The 26,598-nt window shown below is 33.4% G+C and overlaps 1 protein-coding gene across 1 annotated transcript in view; it reads right to left on the reverse strand.

The window, feature by feature from the left end:
- The window catches only part of SCN7A (sodium voltage-gated channel alpha subunit 7), a gene marked incomplete at its 5' end in the record, with an annotated part of 57,460 nt that extends 31,161 nt beyond the window's left edge, over positions 1 to 26,299 (reverse strand). Inside the window, 9 exons of the mRNA XM_082629814.1 lie at positions 4,682 to 4,888; positions 8,454 to 8,595; positions 11,462 to 11,531; positions 13,964 to 14,170; positions 20,340 to 20,431; positions 21,841 to 21,969; positions 22,354 to 22,443; positions 22,940 to 23,052; positions 26,075 to 26,299. Coding sequence (XP_082485940.1) covers positions 4,682 to 4,888; positions 8,454 to 8,595; positions 11,462 to 11,531; positions 13,964 to 14,170; positions 20,340 to 20,431; positions 21,841 to 21,969; positions 22,354 to 22,443; positions 22,940 to 23,052; positions 26,075 to 26,299 — 1,275 coding nt within the window. The remainder of the gene's footprint in view (positions 1 to 4,681; positions 4,889 to 8,453; positions 8,596 to 11,461; positions 11,532 to 13,963; positions 14,171 to 20,339; positions 20,432 to 21,840; positions 21,970 to 22,353; positions 22,444 to 22,939; positions 23,053 to 26,074) is intronic.
- Between the last annotated feature and the right edge of the window lie 299 nt (positions 26,300 to 26,598).

Raw genomic sequence — 26,598 nt, forward strand, 5'->3', positions numbered from 1 at the left:
CTAATTTATTTATTTAAACCAATGCTTATTCCAGAAAGTATTTTCTTAGCTGACTTACAAGGCTACATAAAATATGTGATAATTTATATAATTCCAAATTTCCATGAGTTAAAAACCAATAGAACTGTAATTTTTATTAAAGTCTGATAGGAATTTCCCAGGTGTTTCTTCATAAAGATGATACTTTGTCATATCGTGAACAATATCCTCCACTATATTCTTAATACCGAGGAATTACTTCTCATAGAGCTGCTTCTGGTAGTGACGGTGACAGTGTTTGATGAATTTACAACAAAGAGCAATCCAGTAAAGATCATCATCTGTGATGGGGGGAGCAGTGGAGCGGGCAGAGTGACAACGTTATTGTTGAGACAGTCAATGCTCATTACTGATTTGGCTTGAACTATGGATATGTTTTAGGATACAAAATGAACAAACCACATATCAGTCTAGTAATATATTTATCTCAATTGAACTTCTCAATAAGTGCCCATACATTGGCCAACTCCTAAGGATACAGCTAGTTTACAATGTAAATTGAAAGGATTATGACTCAAAAATCTCTTTTTTTGGAAGTTTAAGAGCTAATAAGGACATATGCCTGAATTTTAGACAATCCAGCATTAAAATTAAACTGGAAGAAGGGGCTAGGATTCTTCTCACCGCTGGTTTCAATTTTCTCTGGAGGGGAGATATGAAAAAGGAAGAACCCAGTCATACTCCTGGCATTTAGCAATGAACACCTGAAATGTTCATCTTGGACCCAGACTTCCTCTCTCTACTGCAACCCCACTGGCCTTTTTAATCCTCTGACTCATCCTGTTCCATCCCGCCAGAGAGAACGGACTCATTCTTCAGATCTCAGTTCAAGTGCCAAGTCCTCAATAAAAACCTTTTCTGACTCAGAGAAATCCTTTATTACAAGCTTTCAAAGCACTAAGTTTCTCAATTTTATAGCACTTCCCATATTTTCATTTAATTTTTTTAGTGGAGAATAATACTTACCAGGTACCCAATAGGTTGCTTCAACCATTAATGACATTATACTTTCCATTTTTCATGTATTACTCACCCTACTTTTTTCCTGAAGTGTTTTAAATCAAATTTCAGATATCATAAAATTTCAGAATAAGCTTTTTAAAAAGATAATCACAACACCATTATCACAATCAGCAAAATTAGTAATTCCTTAATATTATCCAAGACCCAGACCATGCTCAATTTTCTTTCATTGCTCAGAAACATTCTATTATAGTTGATTTGTTCCAATCAAAATACAAAATGATATACTTTTTTTTTGGTTTGCAGTTCTACTGATTATCATGATTTTAAATTTATTTAGCCTATGTGATTTGTTAAAGACACTGAATCACTTATATTGTAGAATTTTCCACATTCTTAATTTGGCAGATTATGTCTTTTTAGTTTAATTTAATGCATTCTTCTCTCTCCTATACTCTCTGGAAAAAGATGGTTAGATCTAGAGGCATATTAGACTTAGTGTGGATTTTGGCAAGAAGATATTGTGGTGTTTTATGTTTCCTATTTCATAACATCAGGAAACATAATGTCTAGTGGTCCTAAAGTTACCATTTATTTTTATAGTTTATCTCCCCATTAGACCATTAGCTCCATGATGATAGACACTGTATTTATATTTATTAATTTTAAAATCTCCAATGCTTGATACAATGCCTAACATACAGAATATTGTCAATAATGTTTAATTATACAGGTGAACTGTAAGGATATCAGTTTAGATGGGCAAGTATTTTTTTTTATTATTTATATTCCTACAGTTGTATAAATCATTCTTTTCTAAGGTTTTGCCAATAACTGACAATTCATAGCAAAGTTTCACCTACAAACTGTGTAACTGATGAAATAATATTGTTTCAGTGTTGATTTTCCAGAACAATGATGGTAAAGTGATGAAAAATGGGTTCTCTTTCTCAGTGTTGAGAAATCAATTACCAATAAATATAGATCAAACTTTGTAACTGGAACTTCTCAATAAAGATTAAATTTGAGAATTTGTGAAGACACTAATTATGTGTCTGGCACATAGTTGACACTCAATAAACATTATATACTATTATTATCATTATTATTATTATTACTTTAATTATCCCTAAAAGGGGGACATAGTCAAAGACTTAAAGAATTTTATATTGACAAGTATTCTCCATATGTACGACAGTGCCTTCTTGCAGTTGTCTTCTTGTCTTTCCTATAATTACCATTACCATTTTTTCAGTTGCTTAGTGTATTCTAAGCAGTGTTAAGTGCTTTACAAACATTTATTTAATTTGAATCTCACAACAACCTATGACACAGATATTATAATACACACCTTACAGATGAAGAAGCTGAAGTTTAGAAAGGTTAACAGACTTGGCAAATATCTATTAAGTGGCTAAAATGAACTTAAATCTATATTTATCTGACTGCAAAACTCTGATTTTAGCCAATATGATCTACTGTTTTCTTATAATGTGAGAATATGAAACACATATGTAATTTCCCAGTAATTCCCACATTGGAATTAGAATCTGTCTAGGGTTAAATCAGGTTGGTCACCTAAAGGGTCCTTAGTATGTTCCATTTTAAATTCTTCACTGTCCAGTGTTTTCTTATGTATAAATAAAAAAGGAAAAGAAAATACATCTTGTGAAAATAACTTTTATTCTCATTTTCCCAGAAAACTTTTGCATGACAAAATGTTCTAGTACTCTTCCAGGAACAGAAATCTTTTATAATTGAAAGACATTAATTAAAACCAGAAAGGCTTTATGTGATCCAAATAACCAAATGAATGGAGATATTGGGAAATTAGGAAATAATCTAAGTTCTTCATAAGCAGAGCTAATAGGGCATCTCATCTGGAATAAGAGAAGTATTGTGCTCTTGAATGCATTTGTGTGTAGCCCTTGACATTTCAAAACTTCAAAACAAATTACACACTCAATATATCATTCAGACTACAATCATTCAATCTGAAGGACCTCGGACTCATTTCTAGAGACAGAAAGCTTTTGTAATTTGTTTTTCTGTGACTTCCTCATGGGTGATATGATGGCTATATTTGATAACTTCTTTTTATACATGTTTTCTTCATACGGTCTGCAATTGCTTCATTTTTCAATTGTATGCATTGAAACCTCATAGATACACATATCTATCAATAACTTGTCGTTTGGTATATCATATCATTCAGACCCTACTTTTTAATGGAATGACTTTTCTAGAGCTTCTTTACTGATGACAACTTAATGAAAGGGCTATATAACAGGGAAGTTAACATTTCCCCTTTTTGGTCCAGCAGGGGCCTTTGGTATTAATGAACTTCTTAGCCAGCCATACTACACATGCCAGAGTGAATCTTTTGCCCTTTACTTTTCCTCAGCTCTTTTTATCTTTTTTATGTGAGAGGATCCTGGATATAGCTCCTTTCTATCTTTTGTTTGCTCCCTCAATCTGTCCTTTTTACATCTACTAGAAAATATAGTTCGAGTATTTTTCCCGTGTAGACAATCTTTATTAGCAAGTGTTAAGAGTGCAAAAATAAATATTCCAGAAGGATGGAAAAGAAGGCAGGGCACAGCTCCCCTCCTACAAGTGAGGGTCCTGTAACTAGGCCAGTGGGGTGGGAGCACTGGACTTGCTTGTGATCACATTGGGCCAAACACCCTCCAAAGAACAAGCTTCTTGGCAGGGGGACTCCTCACAACACAGAGGAAGGGAGCAACACCTCAGAAGAGGCATGGGTTCTGTCCCCCTTAGGCTGCTTTGGCTTCTGCCCACTGCACACCTTGACAGCTTCTGGGTAGGGATATTAGGAGACTGAGCTAAACCTATCCCTCTCTAAACCTAAGAGGAAGTGTGAGATAGCTAGGTCCTGTGGAATATAAGAAAGCTACTTCTGGTTGCTTTCCTAGGTCCTGTTCTTTTCTGCACACTTATGGCACAATTTAGATTTTTAAAGATAATCTTTTACAACTTCTTTAATGTACTTCTGTCAATACTTTTAGATTCATGGGCCAAATCTTTTGCTATGAGGCTAAACATCTGAAAATATATTCAAACACAACACTAAGGTCATTGAAAATTAGAGTAAGACTGTATTAAATTTTACTGATCAAGGATTTAATTATTCCACAGGTAAAATAACTCCTTAGGTCAAGATGCACAGTGCATTTCCTCTTGAACGAGTTAGAAAGTCAATAAAGTAAAATTTTTTCTTCTCTTTACAACTTCAGTACTATACTTCGATCCATGCTTTTAGTACTTTCTGATTTCTAAATTATGGAAGGCACTGTCACTTTTGAGTTGAACACCGAAATTTTCCAAAGCTAATTCTGATGTGCTGTCTGAAGCAAGTTTAAATTAATCAATTATACCTGCATTAAGAGAAGTCAAGTTCAAAAATATATATAATATATCCATAGTTTATCAGCAGTAGTAATATGCATTTTGGAGCAAAAGCAAAATCTTAAACATGTTGGTCACTCTTACCACACCACACTCAGTAAAGAATGTTATGTAGCAAAAGTGAGCCCTCCTATTAAAATCACTTATGATCTTATTATGTACCACACACAGATATTGAGCATCTATTAGAAGACAATATGCTCCAAGAAGATAAACTCTGACTCCAAAAAAGCATTTAAAAAATCTATACCTCTGCAGCTTTATTTCCTTCTTGAAGTTCCGTTAAAGCCTGCTGAAGTTCCGGCTCTATCTTCTTAGCTTTTTCAGCAACTCTCTGCTTTTCTTCTTCACAAGAGATAGCAAGTATGCCTAAGAACAAACTTGCCATATAAAAGGCAAACCAAAAACTTATCACAACAAAAAATATAATGTAGACCTTCCCAGAAGCATAAAGGATCTAAGGAGAGGTGGAAAACAGGACAGAGGGGAAACGTTATTTGTCTTCCTGCAATCTGTTATTTTAAAATGAAAAATGAAATTTTGTTATGAAAATAATTTAGTTATAAGTGGAATGTAATCACAAGACAGTTTAAGTACTGGCTGTACCTGGAGAAATAAATGAAAGCTCTTCAATTTAGACATATATGTAAGGTACAAAATATATGGTACAAAACCAGGGAAGAATTTAGTAATTTAATTAATTCAGGCTGAACATCTGACTTTTATGTCTTCATTAACAGAATAAACATGTTGAAAGGAAAAAACTGTCATCTTTCAATAAAGAAAGCTGGATAGTCTGAATATGAAAGATTATTTACTTTGAAGTAGAATCTTTAACTATATGAAGTGTAATAAAGTCAAAGAATGACTGTTTGGAGATTACTTTCCTCTGAATTTTACTTTATGGAAACATCACAACGAGGTACAAAATCAGGTCTATTCAAAGGGGTGAGGAACAGGAATATTTCTATATCTGTCAGAATACCTGCTTTGTTGATGAACCTCTAGACAAATCACAAAGAAAAGTCATATCATTCACTTATATGAAGTCATTTGTGGATAGAAAAATACAAAACTGTACATTTCCAAACTGCGCATTGACTAGCTTTTATTTCATAATAATTACCTAGGATATATCAGAAAATTTTTAAATTTATAAGTAGATATGACAAATCCAAAATATAGTCCACTGATTTATCTTCATTGATTAAAAGTATATGAACAAATTTCAAGAAAACAAATGGGAATAGTTTTAATTTTTAAGTATTCATTTGAATCAATAGACAGGTATTTACAGAAAATACTGTGTTGATATAACAGAGTTAAGAATGTTTACAAATTAATACGACCTTCTAACATTTAGTCAGAAATAATTTCTTATTAATCTATAGTATGTTTTTCTTTAAAGGTATTTTTAATAAACTCGATTATCTCAATGAGTCAGCTATTTAGGATGTGGTTAAATATTTTTCCTACTAAATGGCTGTCATTTACAGTATATTCAGGAGTTCATAATAGATATCATGGAGTACACTGTAGGACATGTACATTAATAAATACTTTATGGTTATTATTTTATTAATTCTGGGCAAAACATTCGTGTGGTATTTACCACATAGAAAAGAGATGAAAATTAGATAGGCAAAGATCTCACAACTGTGGGGGAATGCCTGAATTCAAAACTTTTCCTCTTTCCCCTATATGAAGCTGATGGAGAATAAAAGTATACAATCTTATTAGAATGGAAAAGTATACAAATTCTAGTTCTATTATATTTTAGCAGGAAATAGGGGTTAATTATACCCCTTTGTCATAGATTTGTTATGAAAATCAAATGAAACAATGTATGAGAAGATCTTAGCTCATGGCAAGTATGCAGTAAATGTTAACTATTGCTAAACATAACTCCATTCCATGAGGATTGACAATCTGCTTTGTTCATTTCCGTACTGATGCTGTATCAAAGAGTACTTGGGTCAAATAAATAGTTGTTGAATGAACGGAGAATGATATTCTCTAAAACATGAGCTGTACTCTTTGGGAATAATTACCAAATTTCCCTAGCCATAGTCAGTTTAGTTCAGTAGGGCAATGCTCAGAGTAAAAATCCAGTCCAAATCAAAGCAAACCTTATCTACACTAGTCAATAAAAATTTAGAGTACAATAATGATGAAGGTCCTGTAAGACTCCAGCACCAGGGCACTCTCAGACTGATTTCTCACTTCACTAGTTGTATGAGAGGATTTCCTTTAGACCAATGTTACCAAGAAAATTAGCTAATCACACTTTGAAAGCTGTAAAAAAAGGCAAGACATTCACTATTATATAAAGTAACATAGCCCATGAATATTCACTTATATTTTTGTTTATTAAAATTTCATCAAGCATTTCTATGTGTTAGATGCTGAGAATACAAAAATTAAAATAAAACAAAATACTTCTTCTTAGGTAGTGTATCTCCTAGTGGGAGGAAATGCTGAACAAGCAATTAAAATAACCATTACCTGAGGCAATTACAGGGTACCATGGAATTCTGATGTAGAATATGTCCAGCTCTAAAAGAAGAGGTTGGGGAAAGGCTCAAAAAAGAAATATAGCTTGGAGGCATAAATCTGAGGCATGAGACTGAAGACGGAAGAAACTTGAATTTGTACACATTGAAACAAGAAATTATGGGAAAAGGTCATTTAGGAAACAGCAAGTCTTTTTGACTCAAATAAAGCAGAGAGTATATATTGGGATATTGTTAGGAAATGATTCTGGCAACAAATGCAGAGACTAGATTTTAAAGGGCACTATGGACAATGCATATGGACTTTGAACTTCATCCCACAGAAATTTGGAAATCACTGAAGGATTGTTAGAAGAATAACATGATGAGATTATTTTAGAAATAAGAAGTTTATAGTGTTGTGGAGGAGGCATTGATGCTTTTCAAAATTTTGGGAAATAACAATATAACTACTCTTACAAAATTAGAAAAATATAGTTTGCATAAAGAAAAAATCACTTGTAATATTTTTATGTACTTCTACTAGAAATATAATTATACTACAAGCATGTTTGGTTTACTTGATTTTCATTTAATAATATATTATGAATCTTTGTGCCAAAAGTATATTATATTATCCTTATCATTATTAATGGCCTGTAAACACACATACACACACACACCATAATTTACTCAATCATAAAAAGTATGGTGTGTGTGTTTAAAAAGAGTGTTCTTCTTCAACTGTAAATACTTTTGGAATTTAAAGTAACTTATTTATTTTATCTAATATCCTTTGATATTAACTATGCTGCTGAAATGACACTGCATATTCCACTGTGCTGGAACTTTTCTTAAAAGAAAAATTGAATCTCTATTTTAATGAGCACGTATTATATACTTCTGAGACACTATGGCACACAAATCATCAGTTATAAAGGAGAACTCTCAGCATTTTGATTTCAAGTCTCATAACAGCAGGCTTTCTGCTATTACAACTGGAGCCTTACTGAATATTAAAGGAGAATGAGAAGAAATAGAGAATTAAAGAGAAAGAGTACATTGTGGGCATTCAACAAATAATTTCTTAATACATGGTTATCTCATAGGCTCAATTTTTTTTGTCTAAAGAATTAGTACTTAGAAATGCTCTTTACTTAGTTAATGCCAAATGTCTGAGACCACAGAGCAGTATAGTGATCTCTGGCAGATACATGTGCTTTATCTTTGGGGAGATTACCTAAATGCTCTCATCTTAGGGTCTTCATAGAAAAGCGCATATACATATTTATATCCTTGTAGGATTGTTTCAAAGATTAAATACGATATCAATACCATACATAAGAACACAGATTTGGGCTCAGTTTTAACATACAGTTTGACATTAGGTAATTCTCGTCCTCTTTTCTTCTGTCCTCAAATTCTTCTTCACATAAAAATTTAATACAGTGTATTATATTTGATCATTATTTCAGAAAGGAGGAACATGGCACCATTTTTCCGAGCAGTGCAGATTCTCTGTGTTCTTACCTGGTGATAAAGTGCTTCAGGGTAATCCTGCATCATTAACCGAAATAGGGCTAATAAGGTCCAGCCAAAACTGTCAAAATTTGTGTAGCCATAATCAGGATTTACACCAGCTTTTACACACACATATCCTTCAGGACACTGACTAATTAAGACACAGAAAAGAAAAACTGCTTACTCTTAGGTGACTTTCAGATTATGGTCAAATCGTAAATATAGAACATCTGCCCATGAATAATAAAGGGCTCCCTCTTCCACAGGGAGTAGTCTTCTCCCAAACAATTCCCGGTAGAAAAAGCTGCATATGAGTTAGATTTTAAGTTGATATAAGTGAACATATAATTAAACTAAAAGACAACAGGGCCTCACAATTTTTTTTTTTTCTTTATTGCGGTACACGGGCCTCTCACTGTTGTGGCCTCTTCCGTTGCGGAGCACAGGCTCCGGACGCGCAGGCTCAGCGGCCATGGCTCACGGGCCCAGCTGCTCCACGGCATGTGGGATATTCCTGGACCGGGGCACGAACCCGTGTTCCCTGCATCGGCAAGCGGACTCTCAACCACTGCGCCACCAGGGAAGCCCCTCACAAATGCTTTTTACCAAGCCTTTTGTTAAAGATTTCTTTACTACCCAGTATCAAAGTGAAAGTATAACTGATGGAAAATAACACTGATAAAAATAAAACTGTAGTAGTTTAGGGTTTAATTTTTAAATGATCTCACCTCAAACCCTTACATCCCATTATTTAAGAGTGAGAAAAAATTTATTATCAATAATTTATAAGCAGAACTGGCAGTTTGGTAGAAAGATGATTAAATATTTATTTCATTTCCTTTCATGGAGTCTTCATACTTTTACCTACTGGGGCTTGGGTGTTGTGGTCCATTATGACAGTAGTGGCCCAATAAATCATGCTTCCTCCATCCACACCTTTCTGTAGTTCCTCCTACATTATTGGAACTTTGGCCATGTGACTTGTTTTGCATACTTGTTAATGGTTAACAATTGTGATGCAAACAGAGGTTTAAAAAGTACTTGTGGGCTTCCCTGGTGGCGCAGTGGTTGAGAGTCCGCCTGCCGATGCAGGGGACACGGGTTCGTGCCCCGATCCCGGAAGATCCCACATGCCGCGGAGCGGCTGGGCCCGCGAGCCATGGCCGCGGAGCCTGTGTGTCCGGAGCCTGTGCTCCGCAACGGGAGAGGCCACAGCAGTGAGAGGCCCGCGTACAGCAAAAAAAAAAAAAAAAAAAAAAAAAAAAAGTACTTGTGTGTTGAGGCTTGTTAAATTGCTGACCTACAGAATCTGAACAAATGAATTTTTGTTCTTGTCTTAAAGCACCAACTTTTGGGATAGTTTACCATGCAGCAAAGTATGATGGCTGCAGGTGAAACTCTGTATGACTTTCTCTTCTGGCCTTGACATACTATATCATTGCGATTCTGTCTATCCATGACCAGATATCTCCAACATGCATTTCAGGTAAAATTTAATTTGGAATGTCCACTGAAAGGGTTAGCTTGAGTGGGATGGGGCAGACACGATGAGATGAAATCATAATCTGGACTTGAAAACAGAAAGGAAGCCCAGCAGTAGGGTGGCAAAAAGAGTTGAGTAAGCAACAATATGTCTAAATCACCTTAATACAACTAAACTACATAACTCATGTTCCCCTCTCCCGTGTGCTTTTTTGTCAATCTGTGCCCAGAGCCTCTAAGAAAGAGCTGAGTTTACAAATGGGTGCCAAGTCATCCCGGCTTAGGGAAGTAACAGAAGGAATTGAGTCATAGTACTGCTGAGAAGCACTTTATTTCTACCTTCTTATCTCTTCATCTGAAATTATAGGACAATAAAACTTGAGAGTTTTGTCATCTCACTGAAGAATTATTTATAAGTACTGTTTTTAAGAGCAATCAGCTTGTTATTAACGTAAATTATATTCATTAAAGACATACAAGCCATAATATAAGTGAAATAACATCACATCTTTAATTATTTTTTCTTCAAAGTCTTTGGGCTGAAGAACAGATTATACTGTCTTTCTTGATAATTCCTATTAGCTCTGGGGAACACTGAAAACAGAAAATCAGATTCTTACTTAAGTCCCAGCTCTTCCATTTACAAACTTCTTGAGCTTGAATAAATCATTTAGCTAGTCTATCCATTATACTTTTTTCTGTAAAATCAGATTAATAGTATTCCATATTGTACACTTCTCAGCATGGTTTTGATGGTAAAATGAGATTATGTAATCAAATGGGAACCATTAATAAAAGCAATAATCATTAAATAAATACTATTGATCAGAAACAGAGCAGGACCCTATGGTCCTTGCTCTCCCATGTCCTCAGCCTGCCTTTTGTCTGTGGAAAAATTTTAACCAAAGAATAAGTTTAATCAGAGAGGTGAGAAAAAGTAGAAACAAAGAAAAACAGTCAAAGGAGACCAAATAATAATAGTTTTGTCACTAAACATAGTCAAGGACCTTTAGTTCCTTCTTAAGGGCTACAGATAATATTCTGAGCCATATCCTGTGAGCTGTCTGTAGATGCTGAAATCCCCACCAGGTGGAAGAAGTTAACTACATGAAGACCAGACTGTAGCCATGACATAAGTTGTCATAATTCTGAGAATTGGCCTCAAGGAAATGGGAACAAACAGACCCTGGAACTGAAGATTAACTGTACTTAAAACAATCAAGATGATGCTGGTCAGACCACCGATGACCAATATCAAGATGTCTGTCAGAGCTGACTGCGCTGTTCTTGCCTGTAACGCCCTCCCTCCGTCTATAAAAGCTCTTGCCCTCTGATTGTCAGGGCGGTGGGGTCAGAGTCGGCCTTTGGATATAGGCTTCCACCCTCTCCCCACTCCACCCCCTGCTCCCGGTTGCCAGCACCCAAAATAAAACAAACTTTCCTTTCCATCAACCTGGCCTCTTTACCGGCTTTTGAGCGTTGAACAGCCAGCTTCACTTTTGGTTACAATAGAAGAAAACATTAATACCACTTACCCAGCATCTGTTCTATTGCCACAAAGAAGAGCATATCTTTCTCCTTCCAAATAATAAAAGTTTTCTGTTTCTGAAAAATAGGAAAGAAATGATATTCCATATCTAATCTTGAGTGAACAGCATATCTGAAACCCAATTAAATCTGTACAGATGAACATCCTTCTGTACAGTAAGAAGGAAGGAGCATACAGCCTGCCTCCCCCTCCTTTTTTTAAAATCTAGGAGGCTGTCCTAGCATCCAGTGTACAGGCCAAAAGACCTCTGGCAATCCACCTACTCCAGCCAGGTATGACCAGACCCTGAAAGAAAAAATCCCAAGACTAATTTACTTGAAAACTGAGGATTATTCCTTCCAGGGTTTATTCCTGATAATCTTCCTGAACAGAAGACCAGAGTTTTCTGTCTCTGGGTTTAATTTCCATTCTCTTCCCACTTTGCAGCTTATTTTTCTACAATGAGTGTCCAGTGCCGCCTAATTACTTGTCCTGATATCACCTAGTTTCAATCATAATCTGAGATAATCTGAGTCATAGCCCATAGAATTCATCCAGGTATTTTTATCTGCTATCAATCAAAATTTAAATTGTGTATTTATAGATATCAGTTACCAGGGTTGGGAACATACACGGTTAGTAGCATTGATTTTTAGGTTCTGAATTCAAATCACAAAAATCAAACCCATGAGATCAGTCCTGGTGAGTGTGTGTGTGTGTGTGTGTATACAAAATTGAATTACACCAATCTCAGAAAATGTCACTTTAATTTGTCACCTAAAATAATTTTAGAAGAATTTAAAAATCATAGTTAGGAACCATTAATCAAAACTTTTGAGTGACAGTCAAAAACCAAATGAAATTTGACATTAGAACTAGGCAGTTCCAAGTGTTCTTCTAAATACAAGGACTGGGCTTCCCTGGTGGCGCAGTGGTTGAGAGTCCGCCTGCCGATGCAGGGAACACAGGTTCGTGCCCCGGTGCGGGAAGATCCCACATGCCGCGGAGCAGTTAGGCCCGTGAGCCATGGCCGCTGAGCCTGCGTGTACGGAGCCTGTGCTCCGCAACGGGAGAGGCCACAACAGTGAGAGGCCCGCGTACCGCAAAAAAAAAAAAAAAAAAAAAAAAACTCTAAATACAAGGACTATGACATGGAAATTAGGTTAAATAGTGTTTTGCAAATATATTTCTAGCAATTCCTAACATGCTATTTGAGAAAATGGAATGACTAGAATTGGACAAATATTAAAGTGATAATCTTTAAAATGATTTCATTATAATATACATACTTTAACAAAGAAAAGAACTTGGACTCTATTTTCTTAGCAATAACCAGTGAAGTAGCAAAATTTGTTTATTTTTTAGTAATTAGCATATTTTTATTACAACATCAAAGAAGCTAAAAGGGGATTTCAATTGGAATCTAAGATTTAACATCCATCTCCTATTGTTCTTATCACTAGAATTAAGACAATGAAATAGACCTACATAATAAGGAAACATTTCACATATGTACTAATAATTTTGCATTACTTGCATCATAATCATATTATGAGGTAACCCAAAGAGTAAAATTTATTAAGATTTGTTTTAGAACTTATTAAATCCAAAGTATAAATAAAATTAAGGTAGAAGGACTACTTGAGGTTTATCAATATTTTATTTTTATAAGTTGAACAATATGCTTTTGGTTTTTTCTAAATACTGTCAGAAAGGAGCTGATGATTTTAATATGAGGGAAAAATCTAATAAGAGAGTATGGCCTGGTGAAAAGGGAATGGGTTTTAAAGCCAGATGGAGCTTGGCTAGAATCCTAGTTTTGCCACCATGTGGTTATAGTATGCTAGAACATTCACAGAATTTCCCTTTACTTCTGTTTCTCTGTTGGTAACAGGGGTTATTCATGTCTTCTCTGCAGGATTATAGTGAAGATATGTGATCAGGCATGTGATTTACTTATGTATAAGGGCTAAGCAATACTTGTTTGACATTATTTCTGTTAGCCTAAAATATTTTCATTATTCATCAGAGTATAACTCAAAGCATTTAAAGTGAGCAGCAGCAATTGAAATACAACAATAGTAAGAATTTCTATATTGTAGGTCATTTTTTGATTTATATGATCACGCCAAAGTTTCTAATGTGTACACTTACATTTAAATTTTAAACAACTTTATCGAAGAAAGGTAGTATCATGAGGATTGTACTCTGATAAAATTGCAGTTAAGACTTTGGTCATATTTATTTATTTATGAAAGGATAAAATTTGCAAGTTTTAGCAATTCCAAACGTAGGTTTCTCTGATTTAACTGTCTGAAGACTTGGAACTTTATTATCCTGATAAAAGAAACTGATCCAGATTAGTACTTGAGCATAGTTATGGCATTTATATGAAGGTTGTTCTGAAGTTAAATTTGTTCTGAAATTGAATGTTCAATATTTCTGTGAAGAATATTTTGCCAGTAAGAAAAGTTTTAATTTTTTTGATATAGATGCAAGGGATTCTTACCTCGAATATAATATGGGTTTCCAGTTCTGTTGTGCAGTGTTTCAGTTTCATTTTCTTGGGGCCATCGCAAACATTTATGCTTCAGGTTGCCCATGAAGAGCCCCATCCCAATTAGAGAAAATATGCTCAGAAAGAAGAGAGTTAGGATAATGACCCCAGTGAGTTTCTTCAAACAATGGATCAGGATCCCTACAAAAGACTTCAGACCTGAAAAGAGAAAGGTTTGTTTTCGATAAAATAAAATATCTTAGTAAAGCAGGATTAGCAAACTTCTCCCATGGCAAATGCAGATGCCATCAAAATCAATAGCTTTGTGTTTTATAATTTAATTCACCATTATCTAGGTCCAATGACTAAAATGAATAAAACCCTTAACTTTGAGGTTTCTGTATTATTGCTAATTTATTACACCTGTCAATAATTTATTTATTTATTTATTTATATATTTAAATTTTTTGCGGTATGCGGGCCTCTCACTGTTGTGGCCTCTCCCGTTGAGGAGCACAGGCTCTGGACACGCAGGCTCAGTGGCCATGGCTCACGGGCCTAGCTGTTCCGTGGCATGTGGGATCTTCCCGGACCGGGGCACGAACCCGTGTCCCCTGCATCGGCAGGCGGACTCTCAACCACTGCGCCACCAGGGAAGCCCTCCTGTCAATAATTTAGACATAACTTAGTATTTTTAAATTAGTTATTTGTTTGTTTCTCTTTACTACATAAAGAACAGGCCTTCTCTCTTGGCTATTGCTTTTCATACTAATCACCATTATTTATAAGCATAGGTAAAGGCGTAGAGTTAAAAATTAACATGGGTTGCAAATGTTGAAACAAGAAATAGTTTGAAATAGCAGTATTCTATACATTCTTTCATTAACTTTTTTTAAACATCTTTATTAGAGTATAATTGCTTTACAATGGTGTGTTAGTTTCTGCTTTATAAAGGAGTGATCAGTTATACATATACATATATCCCCATACCTCTTCCCTCTTGCATCTCCCTCCCTCCCACCGTCCCTATCCCACCCCTCTAGGTGGTCAAAAACCAGCGAGCTGATCTCCCTGTGCTATGCGGCTGCTTCCCACTAGCTATCTATTTTACGTTTGGTAGTGTATATATGTCCATGCCACTCTCTCACTTTGTCACACCTTACCCTTCCCCCTCCCCATATTCTCAAGTTCATTCTCTAGTTGGTCTGTGTCTTTATTCCCATCTTGCCCCTAGGTTCTTCATGACGATTTTTTTTTCTTAGATTCCATATATACGGTTAGCATACGGTATTTGTTTTTCTCTTTCTGACTTACTTCACTCTGTATGACAGACTCTAGGTCCATCCACCTCACGACAAATAACTCAATTTCGTTTCTTTTTATGGCTGAGTAATATTCCATTGTATATATGTGCCACATCTTCTTTATCCATTCATCTGTTGATGGACACTTAGGTTGCTTCCCTGTCCTGGCTATTGTAAATTGAGCTGCAATGAATATTTTGGTACATGATTCTTTTTGAATTATGGTTTTCTCAGGGTATATGCCCAGTAGTGGGATTGCTGGGTCCTATGGTAGTTCTATTTGTGGTTTTATAAGGAACCTCCATACTGTTCTCCATAGTGGCTGTCTCATTAACTTTTTAAGAACTCAATTTTTGGAGCTGATTAAGTAAAACATGAAAAACTTTTAATGATTAGAAATGAGAATAACACATAACTGTAATTATATGTGGCTGAATTTATATCAGAATACTTACTAATCAAGAATTCAACTTTAAAGCTAGATTTATTTAAGAACATTCATTTTTCTAATTATTAAATAATACATGCTCAATTTTGAAAACATAGAAAACAAGAAGATACAACAAAAACCTCATAATTAAATTTCATAGATGAAACTACTATAAGCCTTCCTTCCTCCCTTGCTTCCTTCTTCTTTCCATCCTTCCTTTGTTAGTTCCCTCCTTCCTTCCTTCTCTTTTTCCCTTGCTCCTTTTTTATTTGTTGGTCTGTTTAAATTTATGATCCTAATAACTGCTCAGCTCAACAATGGATGAGAATATACTAGCTCTGTGACGTTGAGCAAGTTACCAACATTTCCATGCTTGTTTTATTATTTTTTAAATGGGTATAATGATACCTATTTCACATATCATTGTGAGAATTGAAAATCTGTTTTTTTTTTTTTTTTTTTTTTGCTGTACGCGGGCCTCTCACTGTTGTGGCCTCTCCCGTTGCGGAGCACAGGCTCCGGACGCACAGGCTCAGCGGCCATGGCTCACGGGCCCAGCCGCTCCGCGGCATATGGGATCCTCCCAGACCGGGGCACGAACCCGTATCCCCTGCATCGGCAGGCAGACTCTCAACCACTGCGCCACCAGGGAGGCCCGAAAATCTGTTTTTTAAATGACCTCCTCAGATGATTAGATTTCTTGAGTGTAATAGAATAGGGTTGAAATAAAGTTATTCTTGTGGTTACAGAAATGTGATAAATGTGATATCTGGAGTAGATACACAATTTTAATTGCTATCATACCGAAATACATATTTATAGCTACTTTTGCTACCCGGAATAATACTATTAATTTTTTTTTGCCATATGCAAGTCTTTTTAAAGTATTACATTAGAAATGGAATTTCTGTATCAAAATATATGACCATATTTAAGTATCGATTCATACGTTCAAATTGTTGAGGTGTTGAACCAATGCATAAACCAGAGACTATAAATATATAGTCAGGCCTTCACTAAAGCTAGGACATTTTTAAAAATATCGTTGCCAATGTATTAGAAGAAAAATAGGATCATTTTACTTTGATGTAATTTCCATGATCACCATAATAAACTTTTAAAATACGTATAGTTGCACTGTGTATTTTTGTTTGATAACTGTCATGCGTCCTCTGTATATTTTTTACTGAAAAAATTTTTTCATGTTGTTTTGTTGAAATTATCTTTAAGAATATATATGTATGTATAAATTCATGCAAATATATTTTATTAATGATAGTAATATTATATAAAATATTTTTACAAATATATAAATTAAAATATACTTATAAATATATGAATATAAAATATTAATACTAACATAATTTATAAATATATTATATATAATATACATAAAGCCAAGCCTCTTGTGGAGCTTTAATTTTAGTGGTGACATTTTGATTAAAGGTAAAAAAAGTCAGCATCAAATTTTACAGAATCAAATTTATTAGTAATTTTCATTGTTATCTGCAATTCATTGTTATCTACCATTCAAAGTTCTGAGCCATATGCCAATTTTGATATTGATTTCCTGGTATAACTTTTTCCTTTTTTTTACTTTTAAACTTTCATTTTGTTTTAGTTTAGGTGTATCTTTTGTGGAGTTTAACTCATTTTTAATTTAATTTTAAAGTCTCTACATCTTGACAGACAATTTTTACCCAATTATATTCATTTCTATAAATTGGCTTTATTGTTGGATTGGCCTTTATCATTATTTTTTTTTTGATTTTTATATTCCCCTTATGATTTACTATGTGTCCTATTCTTTCTAAATAAACTTTAATTTCTTTTTTCCCTCTAGTATTTTAGATAAAGTATATCTACTTTGAGAACCTGATCAAACTTAAGTTCTTATTTTGGAAAAGCATGTACTCTCTACATCAAAAATAAAACTGTATCTACTATAGTCTCACCATATAAGATAAGGAAATAACCATATTTACTTTCTCACATTTCTCTATTCCTACTTCTCAGTTTTTGTTTATTTATATAATTTAGGACTTTTAACCTAGTTATAATTGTTGAATTTTATGTATTTTGCAGTATAACTTATCTTTCATGATTTATAGGAAAGGTAACATTCAAATCATTACAAAGACTTGTCAGGAAACATAAATTCATGCAAATAGGGAGTGGAGGATACTTGAATGAATATGCCTGACTTAAAGAGGCAGCTGCTCCAAAACTACAGTTGGTAGTTGCCACGCAAGAATGCTGATGATTCATCCAAGTTAATTTAGAATTTAATGTTAAAATCATCAGATTTTTATAATCTATTTCAAATTTTTCTTAAAAAAGTAAAATACGTCTCTAGTTGAAGAATAAACCACAGACGTCCATGTTATAACTTCTGATTTATAATATTTGCGTTCTGTTTTGCAACCCACTAACAACAGTAATTTGGAATTCATTCTCTGTTGAAACGATTGCAGAGTTCATTCCATTCCTTTGGTACTAAATCTTCCCATTGTTGAATATTTTATTTTCATAGTTTCAATTTTCAGCAGATACTCAGGAACGATCCGTGTAAAATTTCAGAATTCTTGGATGGCTGAGGATATTATTCTGTAGATTTCCCATATGAATGGCAGACAGGTATAGAATTCTGGTGTCACAACCTCCCCATCTACATTTCCCTTCAGCTCTGAAACTCCACTGCCTACTCATGTTTAATATTATCAAGAGGTGTGCATAACCTTTCCATAGGCTCGTTTTCTTTGCTCTTTTGCTTGTAGGTTTTATAATGCTTTTTCTCTTTAATACTTTAAATTTACAAAATTTTATAATATGTGTAAGTGTATCTGTTACTTTTTTTAAAATCTAGTATAAGATGAGTCCTTTCCATTTGTGACTAAGGTCTTTCTCAGGTTAAGGGACTTGAAAATTTCTAATGTATTTTTGAATAATTTGTCTTTCATATTTAATCTGGTCTCTCTTTTTTAGGGTCACCAATTATCCATATAATGGAACTTGGTTTTGTCTTCCTTCATTAATCCGTCCCATTTTTGGTTCTACTGGGTCTCTAGTTTTTCTTCACACGAGTGGTTTATTTACTACACCATAATATTATACAGATAATGCTATATATTTTACTACTTCTATTACCATCAAAAGGTCACCAAGGATATTATAATTTTTACTTTTTTTTGTCTTAAATGTATTTTTATTTGTCTATTTTATGATTTCATTTTCATCTTCTACTTGAGAGTCTAAGTTTTTTTCTATTGGGACTACAAAACTACAAAACAGATGATTTCTTATGCTTGCATCTATTCCTTAGAGCATATTTTTAAAAGAAAAAAAAAGGATTATTTTCATTCTCTGGAATAGTATGTTTTTCCTTCTGTATTGCAAAATATTTTCATATACTCTATATTGCTGGTATGTGCCTTATTTTCTCCTTTGAAACAAACAGCAGGTCCTATCAGCCTGTGTGCTCCCAATTCTAGTTACTGTATTCTTCTTGTATTAACTTGGATTTACCTGAGTTATGCTACAATCTTTACCTCTGATTCTAAGATGAAGATGAAGGTGATACAATTTTATGTTCTAGTAATTTACGGAGAGTAGAAGAGAGCTAGGACTGTGAAAATTCCTGCCAGGGCAGTTCTCACTGCTGGTTTCTTCACTGTGTTTGGTGAAGCTGCCATGCCACATACCATTTTTATCAAACAGCTTTATTGAGATATAATTTATAAACCATACAATTCACCTGTTTAATGTGTACTATTTAATGTTTCAGTATATCCACAAGGTTAGGCATCCATTACCATATTTCTCCAATCTTTTTTTGCTGTTTTGCCCAGCCTGTTCTCCAAGTACAGAGTATGCAATATATCTGGCCTTTTTCATGATGTTCCAGTGGATGAAAGTTACCTGTAGATCTTACTTTTGGTATTATCACACTTGTCTGTGGGTTTATTCGTTCAACTATTTCATAATACCTCTGACTCATAGCAGCCAAAAAAACTCTGGGTCAAGTTTTCCTAGATGATTGTTTTTATTCATTCAGAACAACAAATCAGAAGGTATTGGTAGACTTCTCTAAGATTCTTTCAGGAATGGGAGGTGTAAATTAGTTGTCAGCTTCTTCCATCAATGTGGTCACAGCTCTACTTTATTTAGCAGAACCTTCTTAAACTTTGTGACATGTGGAATGCATCCTATCCAAGCACTGACAGCAAAAGGGAATTTATTTTATTTTATATTGCTTTGTTCATTTCAACTGGTTTTTAGACAGTGAGGAAAAGAAGAGGCCAGATTAGATATCTGTCTAAACTGCTATCTCTCTCAGAAGTCTAAGGACAATTTTATAAGTTCATATTTAAGACAAAAGAATAAGTAAGAAAGAAAAAAATAGAAAAATAATATATTTTGATTGAGCTCTATATTTTATTATCAAAAGAATTGACCCTTCAAATATGTAAAAAATGTGATATTTCTTTCTTGCCGTTCCAGAAGTGACTGAAATAAATTTGAAAATCAGGTAATTCATTTATTCCAAAGCTGAAACACTGTTCAATTTAACATTTCTTCAAGCAATAATAGGGGTGTTCAGATGAACACACGGAAGTACATAAAACAAAATGAAGAACTCAATGCTTTTTCTTACCTTGGTTTAAAGGAATAATTTTCAAAATTCTCAAATTTCTTGTAATTCGAAATATTGGAATGAAGTTTGGAGGTGAATATCTTGATATATGCCTGTGGGATTAAATTGGAGTCATTTAGAAGTCATATTGAGTTTATATTACTTATCTTTGGCTCTTTATACTGTTTGAAACTTATTTTTAAAACCATATATCCAAATGTTTCACTTGCTTTCATTATTGCATTTTGCAAACAGTTTTATTATTGATTGGAAGGGAAAGACTGCTATAGTGCAAGGTATCCAAGTAAATATTAATCTACAAACAAATTATGAGAGTTTATAAAAGCTTGACACTCTGAGTAGTCATAATTCCATATCAAATACTCTATATTATGTTCATAAATATTTTGAATCTAATTGGTGAAGAGATAGTTAAAAATAAGGAAATCCATAGTTTTTTAAAGGAATAAAATTTAAGTATTTAAACTTCTGGTGATGATAATGATGGTGATGAGGTGATGATGATGACAATGGTGATGGTGATGACAGCAGAAGTAAATGTGTATAGTGGTTAAGGACAGAGACACTGTAGCCAGACTGACCATGTAGAAATACAGGCTCCACTATTTAAATTACTTAATCTTTCTTGCGTTAGTTTCCTCAAACGTAAAGTAAGGATAATAATACTTCCTAATTCTGAGGATTTGGGGGGATTAAATAAGTTAATATATGTAAAGTTCATAGCAAAGCACCTGGCACATACTAAGGGCTAAATGTTAGCTGTGTTACCTAAGTGTTAGCTAATAGCAATGGCAAGAGCAGAAATAATAATAGTAATAGTAGAAGTAGCAGTGATAATAATTTCAATGATATAGCTACTATTTTTTGACTGCTTACAACATGGCAGAAACTAATTAAGTTCTTTATAAAGGTTATTTCTTTTTTTAAAAAATTGACCCCAAGTCCACAAATAGAGTATTATTTTAAATTATTTTTAACAGAAGTTTGATGCCAGTGACAATTTCTTTAGCCATAAAATAAGAGTATACTAAGTAGAAGGATTAAATAAATCAATACACATGTAAATTATTAGAACATAATGTATCATTTTAGAAAAATGTGTGTATATAAAATATCTTATTCTGATAACTAGAATATTTACTGTTTTTAAGCAATGTAGATTAGAGAAGAATCAAATACGCCAGGATCCTCTCTTAAGCTCCCAGGAGATTTTCTGTTCACTGAAAATAATCACTTCAAATGGAAAAATTCAATCTCTATTGTTTTTGCTTCGGGTAGATTACAGAGATAATATCCCACTCCTTTAATTTTGAATGCATATTCTGAGGACTAGTTCAGTTGGAGCTGCCTAAGAGAGCTCATTATGGCTATGACTTATGAAATTATTCTTTACTCATAGAATTTTTGCAGGCAGAAAACTTTATCATCCTCAATGTTTCTTTATGAAAAGCATTTTCTTAGCAAGGTATTAAGATGTTTGCAACTTAAAAGAAATACTCACTCAAACAAAGTTACACTGAAATCGAGCCAGTTCCATGGATCACCAAAGAAATAAAAAGATCCTGCCCAGATGCCTCTTGCAATGAGTTTTACAAGTATTTCAAATGTATAAATTCCAAGCAAAGTATTCCTGCAGAAAAGTTTGCATATAATAACTTTTCATATTAAAAGTGAGACTAATACATCATCATCTCTGAATTAATATGTCGAGGATAATTATCTGGCAACCAAGCAACCAACCAACAACTCAACCAGACAACCATAGGACAGGGCTTTAGTTAGGGCTTCTAGAGTGGGCTATGTCTTACAGCATTAACCATGAAATTTGACTATCAATTAATTGTGGAATGTGTATAAATATTATATTACGTACAATGTATATTATATATTAAAAATATTAATATTATATATTAAAATATTATAATATGTAATATATAATGTACTGTAACACAATATGTTAAATATAAAATATAATCATATATGCAATTATACATAATAAAATTATATAACTTACTGTAATGCTGGCCCCCATTTTGGCAAATCAGTCATGGACATAAATATGCAGTCAATCAGGATGCTAATTAAAATTAACAGTCGGAAAAAGGTAAGTTATCGTCAAGGAATAATGTTAATAAAAACAATATTGGAAATACATGTTTCTATAATCTGTTTATATGTATTTACACATATGAGATCACATAGTTTCTTAAATGTCAAAAAAATATACTCCTCATATTGAAAACAATGAGGATTACTAAGATTTGTTAACATTTACTACTGCTGTGTGTACTAGAAAAGAAAAAAAAATGTATATATATATTTTTGGCCATGAGGCATGTGTGATCTTAGTTCCTCGACCAGGGATCGAACTCGAGACCCTGCAGTGGAAGTGCAGAGTCTTAACAGCTGGACCACCAGGGAAATCCCTAGAAAATATATTTTAAATGTACTTTCAAATATGGAACACAGTGCAGTTATAATCAAGATTTCAGTATGACCTAAAATGAATATTAATTAAAAAGAGAAAAAGACTGCAGCAATATCTGAATAGAATAGTTGCATTTAATTTAGTACAGTCTAAAACCAACAGAAAAGGATATGGATGTACCAAAATCTTAATGGTTGTTCTTCTAACTGAATTGAAAGGAGACAATGTACACCAGGTGGCACTGAATCTGAATATTGTTCTCTTTTTATTTAATACTATGAAAGTCTGTAAGAGGAAAAAAAAGAACATCATGTGAAATGAAAAAAAAGAACATCAACTGAAATTAGAACTGAGAATTATGATCTCATCAATTATGAAGCACATTGCCAATGATCATTTCAGTCATGAAGTCTAACAGTTACACTCCTTACATTTTGATGTCCTTTTACAGACTAAATCAAATGGAAAGTTTTTTTAAAACTATTTTTACTTATATTTAGCCTTATCTACCACTTTTTTTTACCAGTGTTCTACCTAAGAAAACTGTTTGCCATATACCAATCCTCAAGTCTTCCTGCAGAACTAATGTAATAGAAAGAAATCTATATCCAGATGGCTCATGGGTATGCATTTAAGCATACTAAAATTCAGTGAATGTAAAATAATTTTATTTTGAAGCAAATAAGGTGTGGGATTATAGTAGTAAAGGTGACCGAATGCACTCAAACATTACATTAATCATTAGTAATTACCTACGGTATAAAACCCCACTTGTAAGTTATCAATGACATAAACATATTTAAAACAGAAGTTTATATCATGTAAAACATATGTTGGCATATAGAAGCATTAAACCAAAAAAGGGAAAAATCAGAAACATTTAAAAAAGGACTTATGTATATGTGTGTATATGTATACGTGTGTAAAATACGGATACACAGTGAAAGTGTATATGTATATGTGTATGTCTGTATATATATATATATATACACACACATAAGTATATACACACATACATATGTGCACTTTTATTATATATACATACCCATTTGGAAAATTCATTTGTTGTGGTGTGTGCATAACTATATTATACATAGTAAACATTATATAGAGTATAATGTAACAGTAATGTAACAGTAATGTATAGTGTATAATGCAATGTGATAAAATATATTATAATATACTAAAATATATATTATATTTAATATATAATTATACAGAGGTGTATATGTGACTATACATTGGTATTTATATTTGTCTATATATACAAATATATATTCATTGATATTTTATGAATACCTATTCTAAATGGAAAACAAACCGTGCTCTGATTCTCCTCAATGGAACACTTTTCCAACATATAATTTGTGTGTATTTTGGCCTGATTGTAGTTATTGTCCCTCTTTCCATTTTAAAAGCAAAAAGAAAATAAAAAGGGCCAAATAAAATAAATCTGATTGTTTAAAATGAGCTTTCCATGTATTTTCCAAAACAATTTCAAACTTCACACAGGATGTAGCCAACCAGCTTATGTCTTTGTGAAGGAATGAGTAGTTCCAGATAGAAAAATTTTCTAGTTAATGTTTAAGTGCTGAAATTGTTCATTTCATTTGAGAATTATTTATTTGTATGCCATCTTTAACAGAGTAAACTAAATATAATTTAAATTTTTAATATCTCTGTGTTATCACTAATAACAATACTTTTTATACTAAGGTATCCTTACTGTTTTTGGTTGTTTTTCAAAATCTTTGATTTTGTCTTCAGTAACACACCTAGATTTGTCTGCCATGTCTGTAAACACTACAAAGAACTCAGAACTCTGCTATAATAGAGTTACCTTTAAGGTTACTGTTATATCAACTGTTAATGACTTAAGCATAGCAAAAGTGAAAGTGGAGATAATTGAGATGAGGACTTACATTTTCACTAAAATGTTCTTAAGGTTTTACAGGTGTTTTATAGCTAATGATGCATAATGCCCATGGAGGCTACCAGAGATACTGGAGTCTTTTGTTAATATATACATTTATACTGTAAATTGTCAACACGCTTCCACCATGCAAAGTATTCAAAAGAGTTGTGATTATACAAAATGCTCACTTTGCCTTCTGTCCAGAAAGTGATTCATTTCCATTTCACCCATTTGGTAAAATCACTGAACACTCTACAAGAATATCAAATTACATTTGTCTACAATGGGACTAATCCTCATCTCTCCCAAATTTGATCTTTCTTTATAGTTACTTTATTTTTGTCAGAAGCACTTCTATTCTTTCAAGCTGGAAACCTTGGCATTATTAATCAGTCTTCAAATCCTGCTATTTCTTCTCAGGTGTGTTACCTCTCTCTCCAAGACACTCCTATAATCCAGACCTCTTGACTTCAGGCCTCAGTTGTTTTCTCTCTAATTTCATCTTTCTGACCCTATCTCTTACATGCAATAGTAATTTAGGAATCTCTAGATTAATCTTACTTAAACACTGCATTCATTACACCAGTACTTTGGCCACCACGTTAAAGCCATGTTGCCATCTCTGTTATCTCATCTTATTTCCCACAATTTGCAACACAGCTACAGGGTTCTAGTTCTATCATCAGCCTGTCTCTTCCCTATTCAAGAATTAGTATCTGCTATTGACTGACTGTTCATTGAAGAGCTTCCCCTTGCCTTGTAAAAATGTGAAGTGTTCTCCAAGCTATAACTTAAATTCTATTTTCTTAGTAGAGACTCGTCCAGCTTTGTCAGTCTACACAGATCTCTGTCTTTTCTAAGCATAATTATTTTTATTTTATCATTTTGTGCTTCTTTTTGGATTGTTCAAATATTTAGTAAGTTCCTCAAATCATTCTCTGGATAGATAGGTTGTGACTGTATGAATGAATAAAATTTATGAATGAAATATAGATTGGCTTTATTTTCCTAACTACCAAGTAAGCTCATCAAGTTGAACAGTTGAAATTGCTGTACGTAGTATGGAAATTTTATATGATAGTTATTTTAAAGTCAGTAATCTTAAGGAGCTAATCATTATGCTCACATAAAATAAATCATTTACATCAAGGCATAACAGTATAGCCTGTTACATACAAAGTAAAGTAACCCTAAACAAACTAACCTACCAGGCAAATATTCAGTTTTGATAAAAACCTCAAATATGTGTGAAATTTCTTATACAGTTTTCTATAACTTAAAATTACCTCTTCACTTATTCTTCCATCTTCTTTCATCCTATCTCAATTACATTTTTCACATGTCTGGAAAATGAATAAAAATATAGTCATAATAAGTTTAATTAATCCTTACCATTTTATTCTTGTAGTATGGGTCCACATCTTCCAATGGCTCTGACACCATTGCTCTAGGAAGATTTCCATAAACAAATGGCAGCTGTTTTCCAACTTCCAAGTCGGTGTTTGGCTTTAAATCTTCTTTGTGTTCCTCACTGTGTTTTTTAGCACTATGCTGTTCCATAACTTCAAGAGACTCTCTGGTGAAGGGGACAAGGCCCTTAGGTCCTGGGGAAGCCATTTCCAATTTTGCACCTGAAAAGTATTTTCTTCAGTTCTAGATAAGATTTGTGTATATAAAGATAATTTAAAAATTTTAGAAATCTAGGATAGGAATAAAAGAGAAGAGTAAACTGAATAAAAGCATTCAAAGAAAATTCCTGAGTTTTAGAGAAATCTGAGTCATTAAACTTGGTTTTGTTTCACTTAATATTAGACTTAATTTGTAATTTCATGAATAACTCATTCTATTTCATTTATTCATCCACTGAATCCTCTTTCTTTTCCTGAAATCTGCCTTTCAGTTTCTCCCTTGTAATG

The sequence above is a fragment of the Mesoplodon mirus genome (assembly GCF_964341445.2).
Source record: "Mesoplodon mirus genome assembly, chromosome: 8".
NCBI classification, from domain to species: Eukaryota; Metazoa; Chordata; class Mammalia; order Artiodactyla; family Ziphiidae; genus Mesoplodon; species Mesoplodon mirus.